Here is a 15,303-nt window from a genome sequence, read left to right as displayed (position 1 = left end):
CTCAGTCTGCGTGTTCACCCAGGCTACATAAACTGTCCAAAAAATATTTGTGTTCACCACCTGCGACAGTGTTCTCTGTACGTTTGTTCAGCACTGCAGGAAACATGTGACCAAAAACGGAATCGTCTTGATCCAGACCATGTGAAATCCTTGTTTTTTTAAATAAAAATTTAAAGGGTTAAATAATTCTGCATAATGTTTAATTTTTTCTCTTAACTTATAAATTATTTTATAATTAACCCTTGAGAACTGGATTCGGATTCGAGGGGTGGATTCGAGGTACTGTTTGGGATTCGGATTCGAGATTCGGATTCGAGAAAATTGGGATTCGAACCATCACTAATAAATACAATTGTTTTGTCATTCAGAAGGGATTGGCTGATTATGTAGTTAGAGGTTATAGTGACGTAGTTTTTTATACTTGTATTTTAATACTAACTTAAAACCTGTGGCCTGTAGAATGCAGTTTAGCTATAGTTTTAATGGCTCTCGTTTTTGTTTCTAGGACATAATGTGTATAAATGCATTTTTCAGTATGTTATTTATTTAAATAGTGTTTTTATGCTTATATTCTAAGTTTGTATTTATGTGGACATTTTTATTAAGTTTCTATAACATTTGGTATTATTTGAGTGTAAGAAAAATGACAGAGAGACGCACGACTTTCTTGTGCTTTCTGTATGTGTTCTTATAATGGAATAGTTGAACTCATGCATTTACCACAGTGTTTGTCATTTGACTAGTTAGAGAGAGACAGTAAAAAATGCACGGACTTCTGAAAGTTTTTCTGTAGTGAAATGTGTTGTAATTGGTTACTGTGTGAGAGCTGTGTTGTGATTGGTCGGGAAGGTGACGCACATGTTGCCGCCCTGCGTGTGGTAGGCTGTGGCATCATCTCGCCAGTTCTCTGCTCAGTTTCGTATGAATAAGTCACATTTGGCAGTGACTCAAGCCAATTATATTATATGATTGACGAACTTTACAGCCGTGGTCCGGGCTGTGCCGAGAATCAACTTTTAATTTTGGACATGTTAAAATAATTTCAGCGACCAAAGTCATCTGCATTCAACCCATGATGGGGCTACAGTGAATATTAGCCACCATCCCAAGGTCACCTTTGTCCTTGTCTTTTACCATCGATGCCAAGCGACCTTAGGACTTTATTTGCAAAATGTTTTTTAGAATCATCAACATTAATAAACATTTATTTTTTGAGCAGAAAAAAGTCATTTGTGTTATGAGAACTGTGTGGACCTATGGTGAGCATCGTGTAATGACAGATAGTGTTTTGTTTTTGTGCAGAAACTAAAAAAAAAATTAATCTACATAAAAGTTCTACTAAATCTTTTTCATCAGTCAAAACTGCATAACCAAATATACTTGAGATTAAAAAACATGTACAAAATATAGTTGTTTCTGTATTCCCGTTTGTTTTGTAATGAGGCAAAGGTGAGTGGTTTTAGTACTGACCTTGGGGCGGACTCTGTTCATGTGAGAAGTCACCGCTCACGAGGTTCTCCATAATGACAGGAATAATTTTATAAATCATTTTGATTCTCATACATCTCATTTCTGATATTCATCGGAGGAATAATTGTATTATTTATCTACATAACAAGATTAATACCAAATTTAATATTTTCAATATCAATAAAAAGAATAATCATAACAAAAATATTGAAGTATCCAGTAAGTATTTCATTAATCATAATAACATAATATTTACTTTTCACAATAATCACTGCATTTAAAATCACAGAATCAAAAAAAAAAAAGGACCTTTACGAAAAATATTGAACTGACGGCAGTGGTAAGGTGCGAATGTTCCACGGTGGGGATGGACGGACCGTGTGACGTGCGGGATGCGTGCGATGTGTGCAGGAGACGCTCCAGAAGCTGCTGGTGGTGATTGCGCTGCTGTGCGTGCCCTGGATGCTGCTCGGGAAGCCCCTCTACATGATGCGGGCCCGCAGGTCCATGCACGTCCCTGTAAGTGTCCGCGCCCGCATCCTCCATCAAGTCACGGTGTGGAAAACGCAATTTTATAGATGTCTAAATGGTTTGTTTTTTTTAAATGTTGACCAAGGCATATCCAACTTAACAACCGTATTCTGTCTAGAGACGCACGATACTGTAAAATCCAGATAAAACGACACAATTAATGACGATTTACTCGCGAATTACTCGATTGGCAGCAAGCGTGCACGATAGCACAACTAATGCCATGATGGTTGAACAACAACTGTTGCTTCGTTGCTGGAAGCTGCAGGGCTACCCCACCTCGACAGGCAGCCAACTTGAGAAACTTGGCGCTGCTAGCGAGCAGCGCGGGAAGTTCATAATTCAAACGTTTCTAACACTGTACACTAAATTAACACACAATATTTGCAAGTCCAAACAAACCATGTTTGTTTTAAGCATAGTTCTTTAATCAATTTAGTAGAAAATAACGGCCAATGTGCAAATTGAAATCGGAATGATTTGTATCTTAAGAACATTCTGAAGGGTGAATTTGTTGTTAAATGTAGTTAAATTCTTGTAACTTAGAAGCTTGATATTGTTGTTAATACTTTGGTTGTTTAAGTAATATTTAATCGCTAAAACATTTTTTGTGACTGTTTTATTTGCTGCATATGTGCACGGTTCTTGGCAGTAACCTCCGTGGCAGAGCGTGCAGACTTGGTCGGTGTGAGGGAAAGCAGTGGTTCTTTTCCTTCACAGGTTTGCCCACACCTAAATAATTTAGACTGCTGTGTTCTTGTATTCCTTTCAATGCAGCAGGGTCCTGCTTAGCTGAAAATCCGGCTCATCCGAACGAGTTTTAGATGAAAATCGATTTAAAAAAAAAACCTTTAATGGTTTTGTAAATTAAAATTTTTTTTTTTTTATGTCTTGATCCATATCAACATGCTTCGTGATTTAGTGATTCTAAAAGTGTTTGGGCTGTGTTACGTGATAACGTGATGATTGTTTCTTTATGGCAATTATTCAGCTAATCGAAAATATGCTAATCCTAACAGGTTTTGGTCCCAAATAGTTGGGATGAGTGGGGCTCTACTGTAGGCCCGAACATTGAGAACGTTGAATGTTAAAAGCTGAGTTAGCTTATATAGCTTGATGTTCTGTTGAAAGAATTACCTTTTTAGCATGGAGCAGAACACAAACCAGGAATATCGGGGAAGAAATCACAAATGAGCATGGTCTCCAGTGGGGAACCATCAGAGCTTTTGCCCAGGGTGATGACAGGAGTCCTCCACGAGTTTGAGCCCGGAACTCAAGTGCTCCGAAACAAACTTCCATTGGTTTAACTCCTTTGTTGCGGAAGAAGGCTGCAATTTTCACCCAGAAAGTGTAGCAGTCAGCGCCGAGCAGTCAAGAGTAGTAGTAGGCGAAAATAACACAAAGAAACAACATAATAATACATACGTAACCAGGGCTCGATTTTAGCGCCTGTCCGCCTGCCCGGGACAGGCAAAATCTTGTCCGGGCAAGCAAAATAAAAAAGGCAACTGTCCGGTGGACAGGTGCAACTTGTGACGCCGAGGTTATTCGCACACACTAATGCATCAGAGGTGATTAATAAAATTTATGCGACCGCGACCGCAAATAAAACGTCTTTGACAATATCTGTAAATAAACAATAATGGCTGTTCTTTTGTGACGGACGACTCTGGCTATTGTATACCGCGGGAAAAAAAAGTAGGTTATGTACAAGCCGTGCTGAAATCTTCTGAATCATAATTCTTAAAATCTTACGTTCACGTCATGATTCACGTAACATAGTCGTATTCGTATGCTAGAGATGCAAAACGTCTCACACCGATGATGTTTGTATTTGTTGCCATGTTTTAATATTAATTTCGTTGCAGTGCAGCCAACAATTACGTAATTTATGTTGTATACTTTCAAAATATAATTTTTTAAATTTATTGTCTTTATAAATCGCGACTTTACTAATTCCTTGCTCTACTTTAACATAGTTTGTTAACAGAGACTTTGAAATTTTTTTTATTTGGGTTGAAGAGCGGACAGGCAAATTGGATGGCGGACAGGCAAATTTTCGATTACACCTGTCCGTTGGGCAGGTTAAAATATTCCTTAAAATTTAGCCCTGTACGTAACTACATATTTCTATGGAGAAATGCACACACGCCACTTCGAGGTGTCGATTTTACAAATGGCTTCATCAAGTAAAATCTAGTTCGACCACAGACATGCATCGAAGCGTAGGACAACATCCCATTCGACAAAAGTCACATGCTGCAAGTAAGCATTCGAGATAAGTCTCACGACTCTGTTAAGCAGTTAGACAGTGAGCAAGCTCACACTTGGTTTGTCTCTACAGCGTACTTGTCGGTTTGACGGGATATGTAAATCTGCGTTTATCGTGAAGTTGCATGTGAAATCCACACACACACATAATTAATCATGGTTACAGTTTACAGAAAACGGAAAAGGGAACGTACTAAATATTTATTGCTGTATGTTCGATAAATAATACACGTGTTGTGCTTATCTTGGGATTCGGCGGATGGATACTACTCCTGCAAGTAGTCATCTGGCAACACTGTCCATTGGTAGAGCAGTGGACTTCAAGATGGTGCCGCGGTAAGCTGCTTGGTAACTTTGTCGGTGATCTGGCACAGTTTTTAAGTATATACACAACACTGTATACGGTCGACACTAAAAGTTATTGAGGATTATCGTAATTCGAACAATTGCGTTGTAGTGTTTGGAGTTTGGACCACGCAAGTCCACGACGTTCTGTGTGTGGTGCGCAGCTGGACAGCAACCACCACCCGCACTCGGCGGGCACGGAGAACGGGGACGTGGAGGCGGCGCTGCCCGCGGTGCCCCCCGCGCCCCCCGCGGAGCACGAGGAGATGAGCGAGGTGTTCATCCACCAGGCCATCCACACCATCGAGTACGTGCTGGGGTCGGTGTCGCACACGGCCTCCTACCTGCGGCTGTGGGCGCTGTCGCTGGCGCACGCCCGTGAGTACCGGTGCCCTGCCTCGTCGTCTCCGCAAGAGGCTCGGCCTGTTTATGTAGTCCTTCCAGGCCCCTTAGCACGAAATCTTTAATTCATTTCTTATTCATCACTCAAACAAATTTCATATTAAAATTAATAAAAAAATTTACCATTACAATATTTAAATTTTAAGTACCAAAAACTCCTAAAATATAGCACTATTTTTCTACACCTTTAAAATCCAAATTTTACCCGGGGGAGGACCCCCGGTCCCCCTCCCCCCCCGCTTTAAACCAGGGGGGGGGAGGACCCCCGGTCCCCCCCCCCCCCCGCTTTAATACCAGGGGGGTTGGGGGGAGGCATGCTTCTTAACACCCCCCCATACACGAATCCTGGCTACGCCACTGCTTTCAACTATTCATTCATTCTTTTATAACTCAATTGAAGCCTCAATAATATTTTTAACTTTGTGTGTTCCTGATATCAATTTGCATTTCATTTTTTCTTTTCGATAGGCTGGGCGTTTTTAGATTGGTTTTTGGTTTTTGTGGCATTATCTTACTTCAGTGAAGCCTTTACCTTGCTGGGATTAGTTGCTTCATTGGTTTTTTTTTTTCCAATATCGGAGCATCGGTCGTAGCTGACGCACTATGTGCTGGCGGACTTGTACGTCCCTGCGGCTGTGATGACGCTGGGGTGAGGACATCTGTCCGTGTTTGTTGACCTGCTTACCGGTGCTTGTTGTGCAACATGGCTGTAGGTTGCCTTGTCAGGAGCTGCTTGAGACTGTTGTGTATCAAGTTTCTGCTGAATCACCACAGCTTCAGTAAGCTTCAATAATTCACATGTGGTGTCGTTTAATAAATTTTTAAGGATGCAGTTTTCACTTCTTAATTCCTCCATTGGGACTGTCAGAAATTCTAGTTTATTGCAAATTTTTTTCAAAAACATTTTCAGAATAAGGAATGCATTATTAATTGGTTCGTTATTTGAACACCAATTTCACAAGCACTTGTACACAACTTAAGTGTTAAATTTAATTTAGAGCTTTTTTGTAGAGACTGACATGGATTTAGAACCTTCTTCACTAGCAGGGTTTAATCAAGAAGAAGAATCTGGTTTAATTTAGTTGTTAGGCACTTAGGCAAAGATAAGTCTTTAAGCCATTATTAATACGTATTTAGGTTCTCTGTTTGCTCAACACAGCTCTCATGACATTTGGCTTTCGTGACAGCCAGTCCAGGTCACAGGTTACCTTGTCTATTGGTGTTGCAAAATCCATATATGTATTAAGTTATCTTCAATTATAAATCCACGGAACTCCTGTGCATCACATAGGCTTACGTTGAACAAGTAACATCAAAAAGGAAACAAGAGTTTTGCGTATGATCACGGAAGTAGCAGCCCGCCCGAAACACGTCTGACTCCAACAGAGGGCAGCCGGCAGAGTTAAATGTATCTTGGTATTCAATAATGTTTAATGACTGGAAATATGGCTTATGTTTTTTCTTGTTTGGAAATAACCAGAAACTTTTTCATTATTCTGTAAATTATTTGGTAAAAAAAAAAGCTGCATTTATGTTTTGTTCTCATTGAAATTCCGTATCTTTAGCATAACTTTTAGTTGGTTGGAGAAGAACAGGCCGCTCCACCTGTGGTGAGTGCCGTTGGCTGTCGTGTCGGCAGAGCTGTCGGAGGTGCTGTGGAGCATGGTGATGAGGAACGGCCTGACGTTCGAGAGCTGGTACGGCGGCATCTTCCTGTGGGTGATCTTCGCCTTCTGGGCGGTGCTGACCGTGGGCATCCTGGTGCTGATGGAGGGGCTGTCTGCCTTCCTGCACACCCTGCGTCTGCACTGGTGAGTGCTCTGATGCTCTCGTTAAGTGTCGTCACTTACCGTGTTTTATCTCATAACCATCGCACATTATATACTAGCATCGAGTTTGAATGGTAGGGGTGCGATTTTTATGCAAAAAACATTTTTTGTTAGGTAAAGTTATTCATAATATAAAACTTATTCATGGAAAGTACGTTTATTTAAAAAATAGATTATACAAAAGGTTACCAAGCAATTTAAATTAATAAGTCTTGAAACAAAAACATTTTTTTTAAATTTAAATAGAAAAACGAAAACGGTGACTCGAACATGGGCAGTAACTAACGCACAACTGTCGTCGACGTACACACCTCAAAAAAGTGTGTGCTATCAAATGTAGTTAACTTGGCTGTAGACAGAGTGCCCCGCGTTGCATGCAATCGATATTCGATTGTGTGCGGGCTCTCTATACGGGAATTAACATAACCAAACATGAATGATGCCAACAAGCGTTGACTATATTTTTATAAACATTACCCTGCGGCGACGTAGACAAACCAATAAAGGTTATGATGTTTAAAAAGTCTTTCAAAGAAAACTTACACATCAGACTGCTTCGTATTTCTGTTAATTAAGTAAGTGGTAATGTCTGAGTGAATATTAGATTTTAACTAGGGATGGGGCGAATCCTGATTTCCTCGAATCCGAATCCTAACTCAAATCCTAGACTGGATTTGCCGAATCTCGAACCCAAACCCGAATCTTTTAACAGATGATATCCACATATATAATGTAAGTGAGATGTATTCTGCTTGCACTAAAAGTCCCTTGACTTTATTACATATAGTTTGGTACATTTCTGGTATAAGTGTATATAAAGACAAAAAAATTTTCTTGAGAAATTTCAGGTTTAGTACAGATTAGAGGTTAGGATTTTTTCTATAAATAGCTAGAGGTCTGCGAGCCTAAGAATTTTACTTCAAGCCGAACTCGAGCTTTTGTGATACAGTTACACTTTTGGGAAATTATTTTTATCTTAAACTTAGTATAATGTTTGAATAAAGTATTAAAATGAAGTGGGCTTATTAATTTTGGGTAACTATTTACAGTGTGTGTTTACATTTTGCACTGCTAGAAAAAAACTTAACATTTTTTTCCATTGAATCTTACCTGTTTCCATTGGTTCATTAGTAACTGATATCATCCAACTAACATAACCAAGTATATGTTTGTGTAAATGTAACTTATCTTTGGAAAAATTTCATCCTTGTCAATTTTTCTGGAGTCCTTACTGAGCTTCAACAAACTTAGCACCAAAAATCATGTTGTTCGAAAAGTACATTCACATTGTTTCAACATTTCCACTTTTCCTCACAATAATTCTGAGAGAGATTGTCACAGAGTATTAAATGCTGTTCTTTAATCTATCATGCAGAACAATAATTCGTTCTGCACGTTCAGGAGTTAAATTAACTCTACGATTGGAGATGAGATAGTGTTTCCAGCAGAAGAGAAGCATCTCTCGCTGGCAACCTGCATGGCTGGAATGCTTTAGTAAAATTGCTTAACCTCAAAATTAGTGTCATAAATATCTGTAACTGGTCATTAAAGTTTAATCAATTGAAAGTAATAAAAATAAAAGCATTTTACTTAATTCAATTTACACTTGCAAAAAAAACATACACACAATAAACCTACATGGAAATTAGTCTTTTTCAATATCCTGAAGTCTGAAATATGTTTACTCATGTCATCAAATGTAGAGCTGTACTGAAGAAGCCGATTTTGCCAATATTTAGTTGAATCGGCATTTCTGCCGACTTCCGATACAGTACGCTTGTTAATTTTCGGCCGATATTACTGAAAAACGAAAGAGACTGCCATAACCTAAAAATCCACGAGTACCATTTTCACTTTTCGTAGTAGTACTGCATTCTTTCAGATAGCATTATTTCTTAGCAACATGTGCCAACCGCACATATCAAAGTTTAACATCCTTTTTTTTTTTCAACAATAATCTTTAATTTAATATGTCATAAATAAATAATACATTACTATCACGGTAAATATACATTTCGGTTGTTACGGTAACTATAGTGCAAATATGGTAGCTATCATGCTTCTGTAGTAATTGAAGTTTTCTACAAAGAATCTTGTTCTTTTTATGGTAATTATCTTAAAATAACTATTGGGTTTGTACTGTAGTTATGGTACATCATCCATATTTCTTCGTATGTTTTTGTTCATTTGTTTTTTCTTCATATTTACGTGCGCCATTATTTGAGACAGGAAGTTTCAGAAAAATTTTCAACAGACTTTATATCACACATTTAACGGCGTAAATGATGAGACCTCGGGCAATTTAAACGCTTTATACGGAAAAACCTACCATGCGGGACCTCGTAAGCGAGTTTTACTGTATTATTTTTTCCGTAAATAGTAAAAAACCGAATCCTTTAACGAATCCTATATCAGACCTGCCGAAGCTTCGAATCCCTAGGATTCGGCGGATTCTGCGGATATTGGATTCGGTCGCCCCATCCTTAATTTTAACTCTAAATACATATTTTATACGAGAAAAATACCTACACAAAGCGCTCGGAATCTAATAGTTGAACCAAAAACATCATGCAATTTTTACGTGTGTGTTTTTTTAATTCAATTTTTGACGCCCTAAAATAATGGTGCAACGATTATGCGATAAAGTATTGTCAGTCCCTTAAAATAAATTATTGTACCACGTTAAATTGTTGAGCTTTGCATGTGATGTGTAGTGATGGATTCAGTGAGCTGTGATTTCCAAGACCACATCCCTTTAGCATATTGCATCCAAGTTCTTAATTATGTTGTCAGCTTTTGATCATGTTGTAGGTAGTGACAACAGTAGCTAAAAAAAAAGTGGTTTTTCTTAGGAAAAAAAGTTTATGAAAAATTGTTTTCTTCAAAACAATAATTTTTGACTACACATGGTAGTATTATATAAATCTGTGTATGTATACAGGTGATATGATTATATTACATTTAGGCAATGCAGAAATAAGTTTTCTTAAATTTTTATATATTATCACGAGGCCAGATTTTGAATACTAATAGTTAATTATTTATATTAAATTTCCTCTCGATTACTAACTCTTAAAAATAATGAATTTTCATTTGCTTGTTGAATGCAAACGTTCACTGTTGAGGTTAAGTCAATTGTGCTGTATGAATACCCATTGTTGAATGTGCGAATATTAGTTTTTTTAGTTAAAATTGAGTATGAATATCAAATTAATTGCAACTACAAATATTGAATTTGAATAATAAGAATGAGAATGAGAATTAGAAATCCCACTAAAAAAAATTTTTTATCACATCATGTAACAATTTTTGGAAAATTAGACAAGTGAAAGGTTGGTTATGTCAGCTACAATACTTTGAAAAATGTTTACTGAAAAAATTTAAATTATAAAATAGTCGTTTATGTATGCAGCTGACCTAACCTAATTTAAACAACCAACCTTTCATTTCAGTTCCTATTCACCTAATTTTCCACAACCTTCTACTCTAACTACGTTTTGATCCCGAACATTTTTGTGAACTGAAAAAACTGAAATCCATTACAATCTATTTTATGAAAAATGTGGATCTTTGTTTTAAAATACTATATGCCCAAATTAGTGATTGAATCAGCTCATATTTACATATTTAAACCCCAGATATTTACACGTTTTCGTTGTTAAGGTAAATTGTATTTTAGTTCAACAATATTGTAAACACAATTTTTACTAATTTCGTCTGGCATCTTAAACCATTTATTATGTTTTTTATATATATATATATATATATATATATACATGTTTTTGAGTCACAGCGTCTGCTCATCATAGATATATACAACGAGTAAGCTGCTACTGTATCAAAGTGTTAGATTGATTGTGATGATCGATTTATACGCCGTTGAAAGTATGACAATTACCGTGTTTTCTCGCATAATCGTCGCACATTTTATTCTAAAATCAAGTTTGAAAAGTACGGGAGCGACAATTATGCGGAAAAATTTTTTTTTGTTAGATAAAGTATTCGTAAAAACAAAACCCATTCATGGAAAGTACATTTATTTACAAAGTGAAGTATAGAAGAGCACATCAAACAATTTAATTTAATAAGTCATGCAACAAAAACCTTTCTTCAACTTTAAATATAAAAACAAATTTTAAATAGAAAAACAAAATCTGTGATCCAAATGCAAGCCGAACGAATGCATAACTACCGTAGTAAACACCACGAGTGAGCGGGATATCAAATGTAGTTAACTCGGTTCCACATAGAGAGCGCGCGTTGCATGCAATCGGCGAGATAGATATTGATATTCAACTATGTGTGCGCGCTCTATACGGGAAGCAACATAACCAAACAGTAATGATTGCAATGAGCGCTGGCTACATTTTTGTAAGCGGTACACTGCGGCGGCTGAGATGAACAAAGAAGGTTATCACGTTTAAAAAGTCTTTAAAAGATAATTTACACATCACACAGCTTCGTATTAAAGTTATTTAAATACTAAGTATGCGGTAATTTCTGTATAAATATTATATTTATACTTTAAAATACATCGTTTTATACAGAAAAGATACCTACACAAAGAGCTCTGCATCTAACAGCGGGAACAAAAACATGATGCGACGTTTACGCAAGAGGTTTTTTTTATTCAAATTTTGACGCCTTAAAATATGGGTGTGACGATTACGCGCGTGCTACGATTATGCGATAAAAGAGGGTACTGTACTTCTTTTAATGACCATCTCAATGGAGTGTCCGTGATTTATATTTATGGTGTTGTAGTCTAAAGTTGTTGAAGTTTGTATTTTTCCCTCACTATGGGTGTGTGTGATGAAAAGAATTTAAATAATATTTTGTTTTCAAGTTTGAAATGACAAATATGACTTGTTTTGAATTGCTTACACGATTGTTTCCATTACTGTTTAGCGAGACAGTAGTGAAAAAAAACTTTGTATGCTTGTTGCATTTTTAAAATATTGCTTATTGTTCATGTTTCTATTTATGAAGTCTCATTAAACATCAACAAAAGGTATTTATATAGCACAAATGACTTAATCTCAGCATTGAATATGAAAAAAAATCAAGAGGTATGGTATGTCAGGTATTCGTTAGCAAACAAATATTCGTTATTTTAATTGCCAGTTATAAATTATGGTATTTGGTGTGCAGACATCTCCTTTCCCTGGCGATGATGAATGGTGTGATGTCTGTCGCAGGGTGGAGTTCCAGAGCAAGTTCTACTCCGGGCTCGGCTACACCTTCCAGCCGTTCTCCTTCGAAGCCATCCTCGACACGGCCGCCACCGCCGAAGACTGAGCGGCCACCTCGGAGTAGTACTTACGTAGCGTTAGTCGTCGTGCTCTCCTAGGGAGTCCGTCTACAGTGTTTCAGTATATTCTTCAGGAGCAGGCAGGTCTACATACTAATATGTCTATGCTCGGTGTTCATCAGTGTGTTTTAGTGCTGATGCTGTATCGCTTCTTTCGATGCACAAAATTGTACCTGCAGAAAAAAAGAAACAAATTAAACATATTGGAAATATATTGTGTATAAGTACTTATCGGGTAATATTTTATCATTTGAATATACTATGTGTGGAAATCTCTGATTAATAATAATAATGAAATAAAATTCTCCATAGTTTTGTATGAATTATTATATAAAGCAAATCTCATTCTTGATTTCTATTTGTTATTTCATTGACTATTAAAAAATAAAATTAAATGCATCCATGTTAAAAAAATTTTAATTATAAGATTAAAGATCTGAAATTTTATTTTGAACATATATTTTTTTTTTCTTTTAAAAATTGTTTTGTCTCCCCTTTATTAAAAAAAAATGGTTAGTTTGTTAAAGGTTGGGTTTAAATTATTTGCATGTAATGTGTTCGTATCAAACAATACAAGCAATTCCCAGTTAACTCACCTGCGTCCTCAGCAGCTGATGTTTCTTCGGAGACCTTACACCACATGTACGTTACTTGACGTACTTGTGAAGACATTTGCATTTCTCTAACATTTGTTCATGTAGCTTTATTTGAGATTCAACTGTCATGTGATATCCTTTGAATATTTATGCATTCACTTAGTACAGTCATTGCATAATGTTACGACTTAACTGGTAAATGTGTTGAACTTTTGGACATCATAACTGTACTAAATTATAATTGTTCATAAATTTGATTGAATGTTTTTGTTGATTTATCAGCATGAAAATTACAAAGATTTGTGTACTGCAAGTACGAGGTAAAAGTTGTGGAATAGAGTATGTACAGTTATGTCATGTGTAATATGTTTCATAGTTGTTTACATTCCTTTGTATCAGTGCAATGTTTGGAAGGTTTGTAGCAAGTGTGCATTTGTAAATGAGGTAAGCTTGTGGTGTTAACTGTAGTAATAAACATACAGTGCTACTTATATGTGTGTGTGTGTGTAAATAATCAGTTACCTATCCCATGACGTGTTTAGTGTTCTGGTTGGTCACAGTGTGTTTCGAGATGGCAACAACTCCAAAACTACAACTTTAAATTGAATGTTCTTTGTATTACTGAATACAGTGGAATCGTGTTTATTTTGAGTAAGCTTCCATCACCAATACCAAATCAATTCTTCCATGCTTAAAGTTTTACACGTTACAAAACTTTAATCTCACATGCCCATTATCTTAAATCTCTAAGCATAGCTGTGTAGTGAAAGGCGTTTTTTGTGAAGGTGAAGTATCCATACCATTCAAGTTTGAATAAACATTTCTACTATTGTGAAAGATCCTCAAAGACTAATTACATACTGCCATCACCCATTGTTTTATAGCTAAAACCCGGGGTGAGCTTAGTGGGATGACAGGCGCTGCATGGTTCAAATCTATCCGGGAGGAAGCCATGCTACCAGACAAACTAACCAGTTGGATTGCAAACCACCAAATGAAACACTTTTTTTTTTTAAGATGTGGTTTTAATTGCACATTACTGTTTGTACAGTTACAGGATTTGTGCGGGTAAATCAGTGACATTTGAAAAACTAAATTTTTTGTTCACTCATTGGTTATGAAAAAAACTAGAATTAGTCCTGCGACAGTCTGGCTGGGAACAAGGTAGCTTTGATTACTTAGTTTGATTATGAACCGGGCTCTTTTCAATGAGTCGTGAATCCCAGAAAGTTAGTAAGATTAAAAAGAATTACCGGTAAGTTTGGTGCTGGCCGGTGTATGCACCACATAATTTAGTAAAATTCAGTTGTTTGGAGTCAACCAGTGCTGTAAGAAAGAGATAAGAGGTCACACGGCAGTTGAAATGAAATCTGCTGGGTTATTCCCTGCACTGTAAAACCAGGATGCATAGAGTAAAGGAAGGTTTTAAGATCGAAGTATATTTACCAGAATTAACAAGATCAGTGGCAACAAAGATGAATACTTCCCGTGGAATGATGCTTGCAGCCTGATGAATTCTACTGGAGGAGGGGCGGTTTGAGGAAGGTTAAAGCACCGCCTTGACCATATCCACAAAATAAACTAAATAATATTAGGAAAAATTGGAAATTAAACAAGCAACTAGCATGATTAAATTTTTTGATTCTAAAATAAAAGGCATAATGGTTAAAAATTTGGTTAAATTTAAATGTAAATTAGTTTAAGAAAAAAGTCAAAATGGAGACAGACTGTTTTTTAACTATTCAATTTATTACTATAGGCTAATCCTCCATTAAAAAAGACACTTGGCAAAAGTAATTAAAAAAGGAAATTAAAAGTAGAATTGAAGGCAAACAACGCACGGCATTGATAGTTACTTGCGTGTCAATACATTATTTTGGACTTATGCATGTTGGTTGGAGGGTGCCGATGCCAAACACTAGTCCTAGTTGCACAGGCCATTGTGCGTCATGGAAGCCTCTCCAGTATGTGTGCACTGGGATTCAAAACTTGTAGTGTGTCGAACATCTAATGCATGTACTGGTAAAAAGTCTGTCGGTAAGCTATAAGTTACACTTGAAACACTCTTAGCACATGTTGCATTTCACGTTACTTGTCTACGCTTAACTTCGAGAAGCCCGGTCATGCACCTTGATTTTTTCCCCACTGTGTAATCGCACCATCACGATGGGTAGCACCTACACCGCTGCGTTGCTCGTGGATATCTACCGATGATGGGCCATCCAGCAGTGAGCACCCAGTTGTAGCATTGCTGGACGCAGCCCCTGGGATGCTCTCCGTGTGGTACACTGCCAGGTACCCCAGGCATCAGCGCACTCACTGCGGCCGTCCATTGACCTCCTTTGCTGCCATTTCTGGGTGCTGAAAAATGTTGCAGCTGATGAGTGTCGACGCCTGGGCCTGCCGGTCCCCCAGCTAGGCATTAGTGGGTGTATTCTAAATCTTGAGTGTACATAATGCCCTCGTCATCCTCAGCAAAGGAGCGACGTCGTCGTTGACACCATCTTCTGGACTGGTTCCTGGGTTTGTCTGCTTGGATGCTGAAGCT

General features: G+C 37.3%; 1 protein-coding gene across 4 annotated transcripts in view; it reads left to right on the top strand.

The window, feature by feature from the left end:
• LOC134528446 (V-type proton ATPase 116 kDa subunit a 1) overlaps positions 1–13,246 on the top strand; it is a 74,496-nt gene extending 61,250 nt beyond the window's left edge. For all 4 annotated transcript variants that reach the window (XM_063362061.1, XM_063362060.1, XM_063362059.1 and 1 more), the window contains 4 exons: positions 1,882–1,989; positions 4,782–4,995; positions 6,659–6,830; positions 12,047–13,246. In XM_063362061.1, the coding sequence (XP_063218131.1) occupies positions 1,882–1,989; positions 4,782–4,995; positions 6,659–6,830; positions 12,047–12,146 (594 nt within the window). In that variant the 3' untranslated portion in view covers positions 12,147–13,246. The remainder of the gene's footprint in view (positions 1–1,881; positions 1,990–4,781; positions 4,996–6,658; positions 6,831–12,046) is intronic.
• The last annotated feature ends 2,057 nt before the right edge of the window (positions 13,247–15,303 follow it).

This window comes from Bacillus rossius, chromosome 1 (assembly GCF_032445375.1).
Source record: "Bacillus rossius redtenbacheri isolate Brsri chromosome 1, Brsri_v3, whole genome shotgun sequence".
In the NCBI taxonomy this organism is placed as follows: Eukaryota; Metazoa; Arthropoda; class Insecta; order Phasmatodea; family Bacillidae; genus Bacillus; species Bacillus rossius.
Note: the sequence above shows the minus strand (reverse complement) of the source record. Positions and strands in the feature narration are given on the sequence as shown.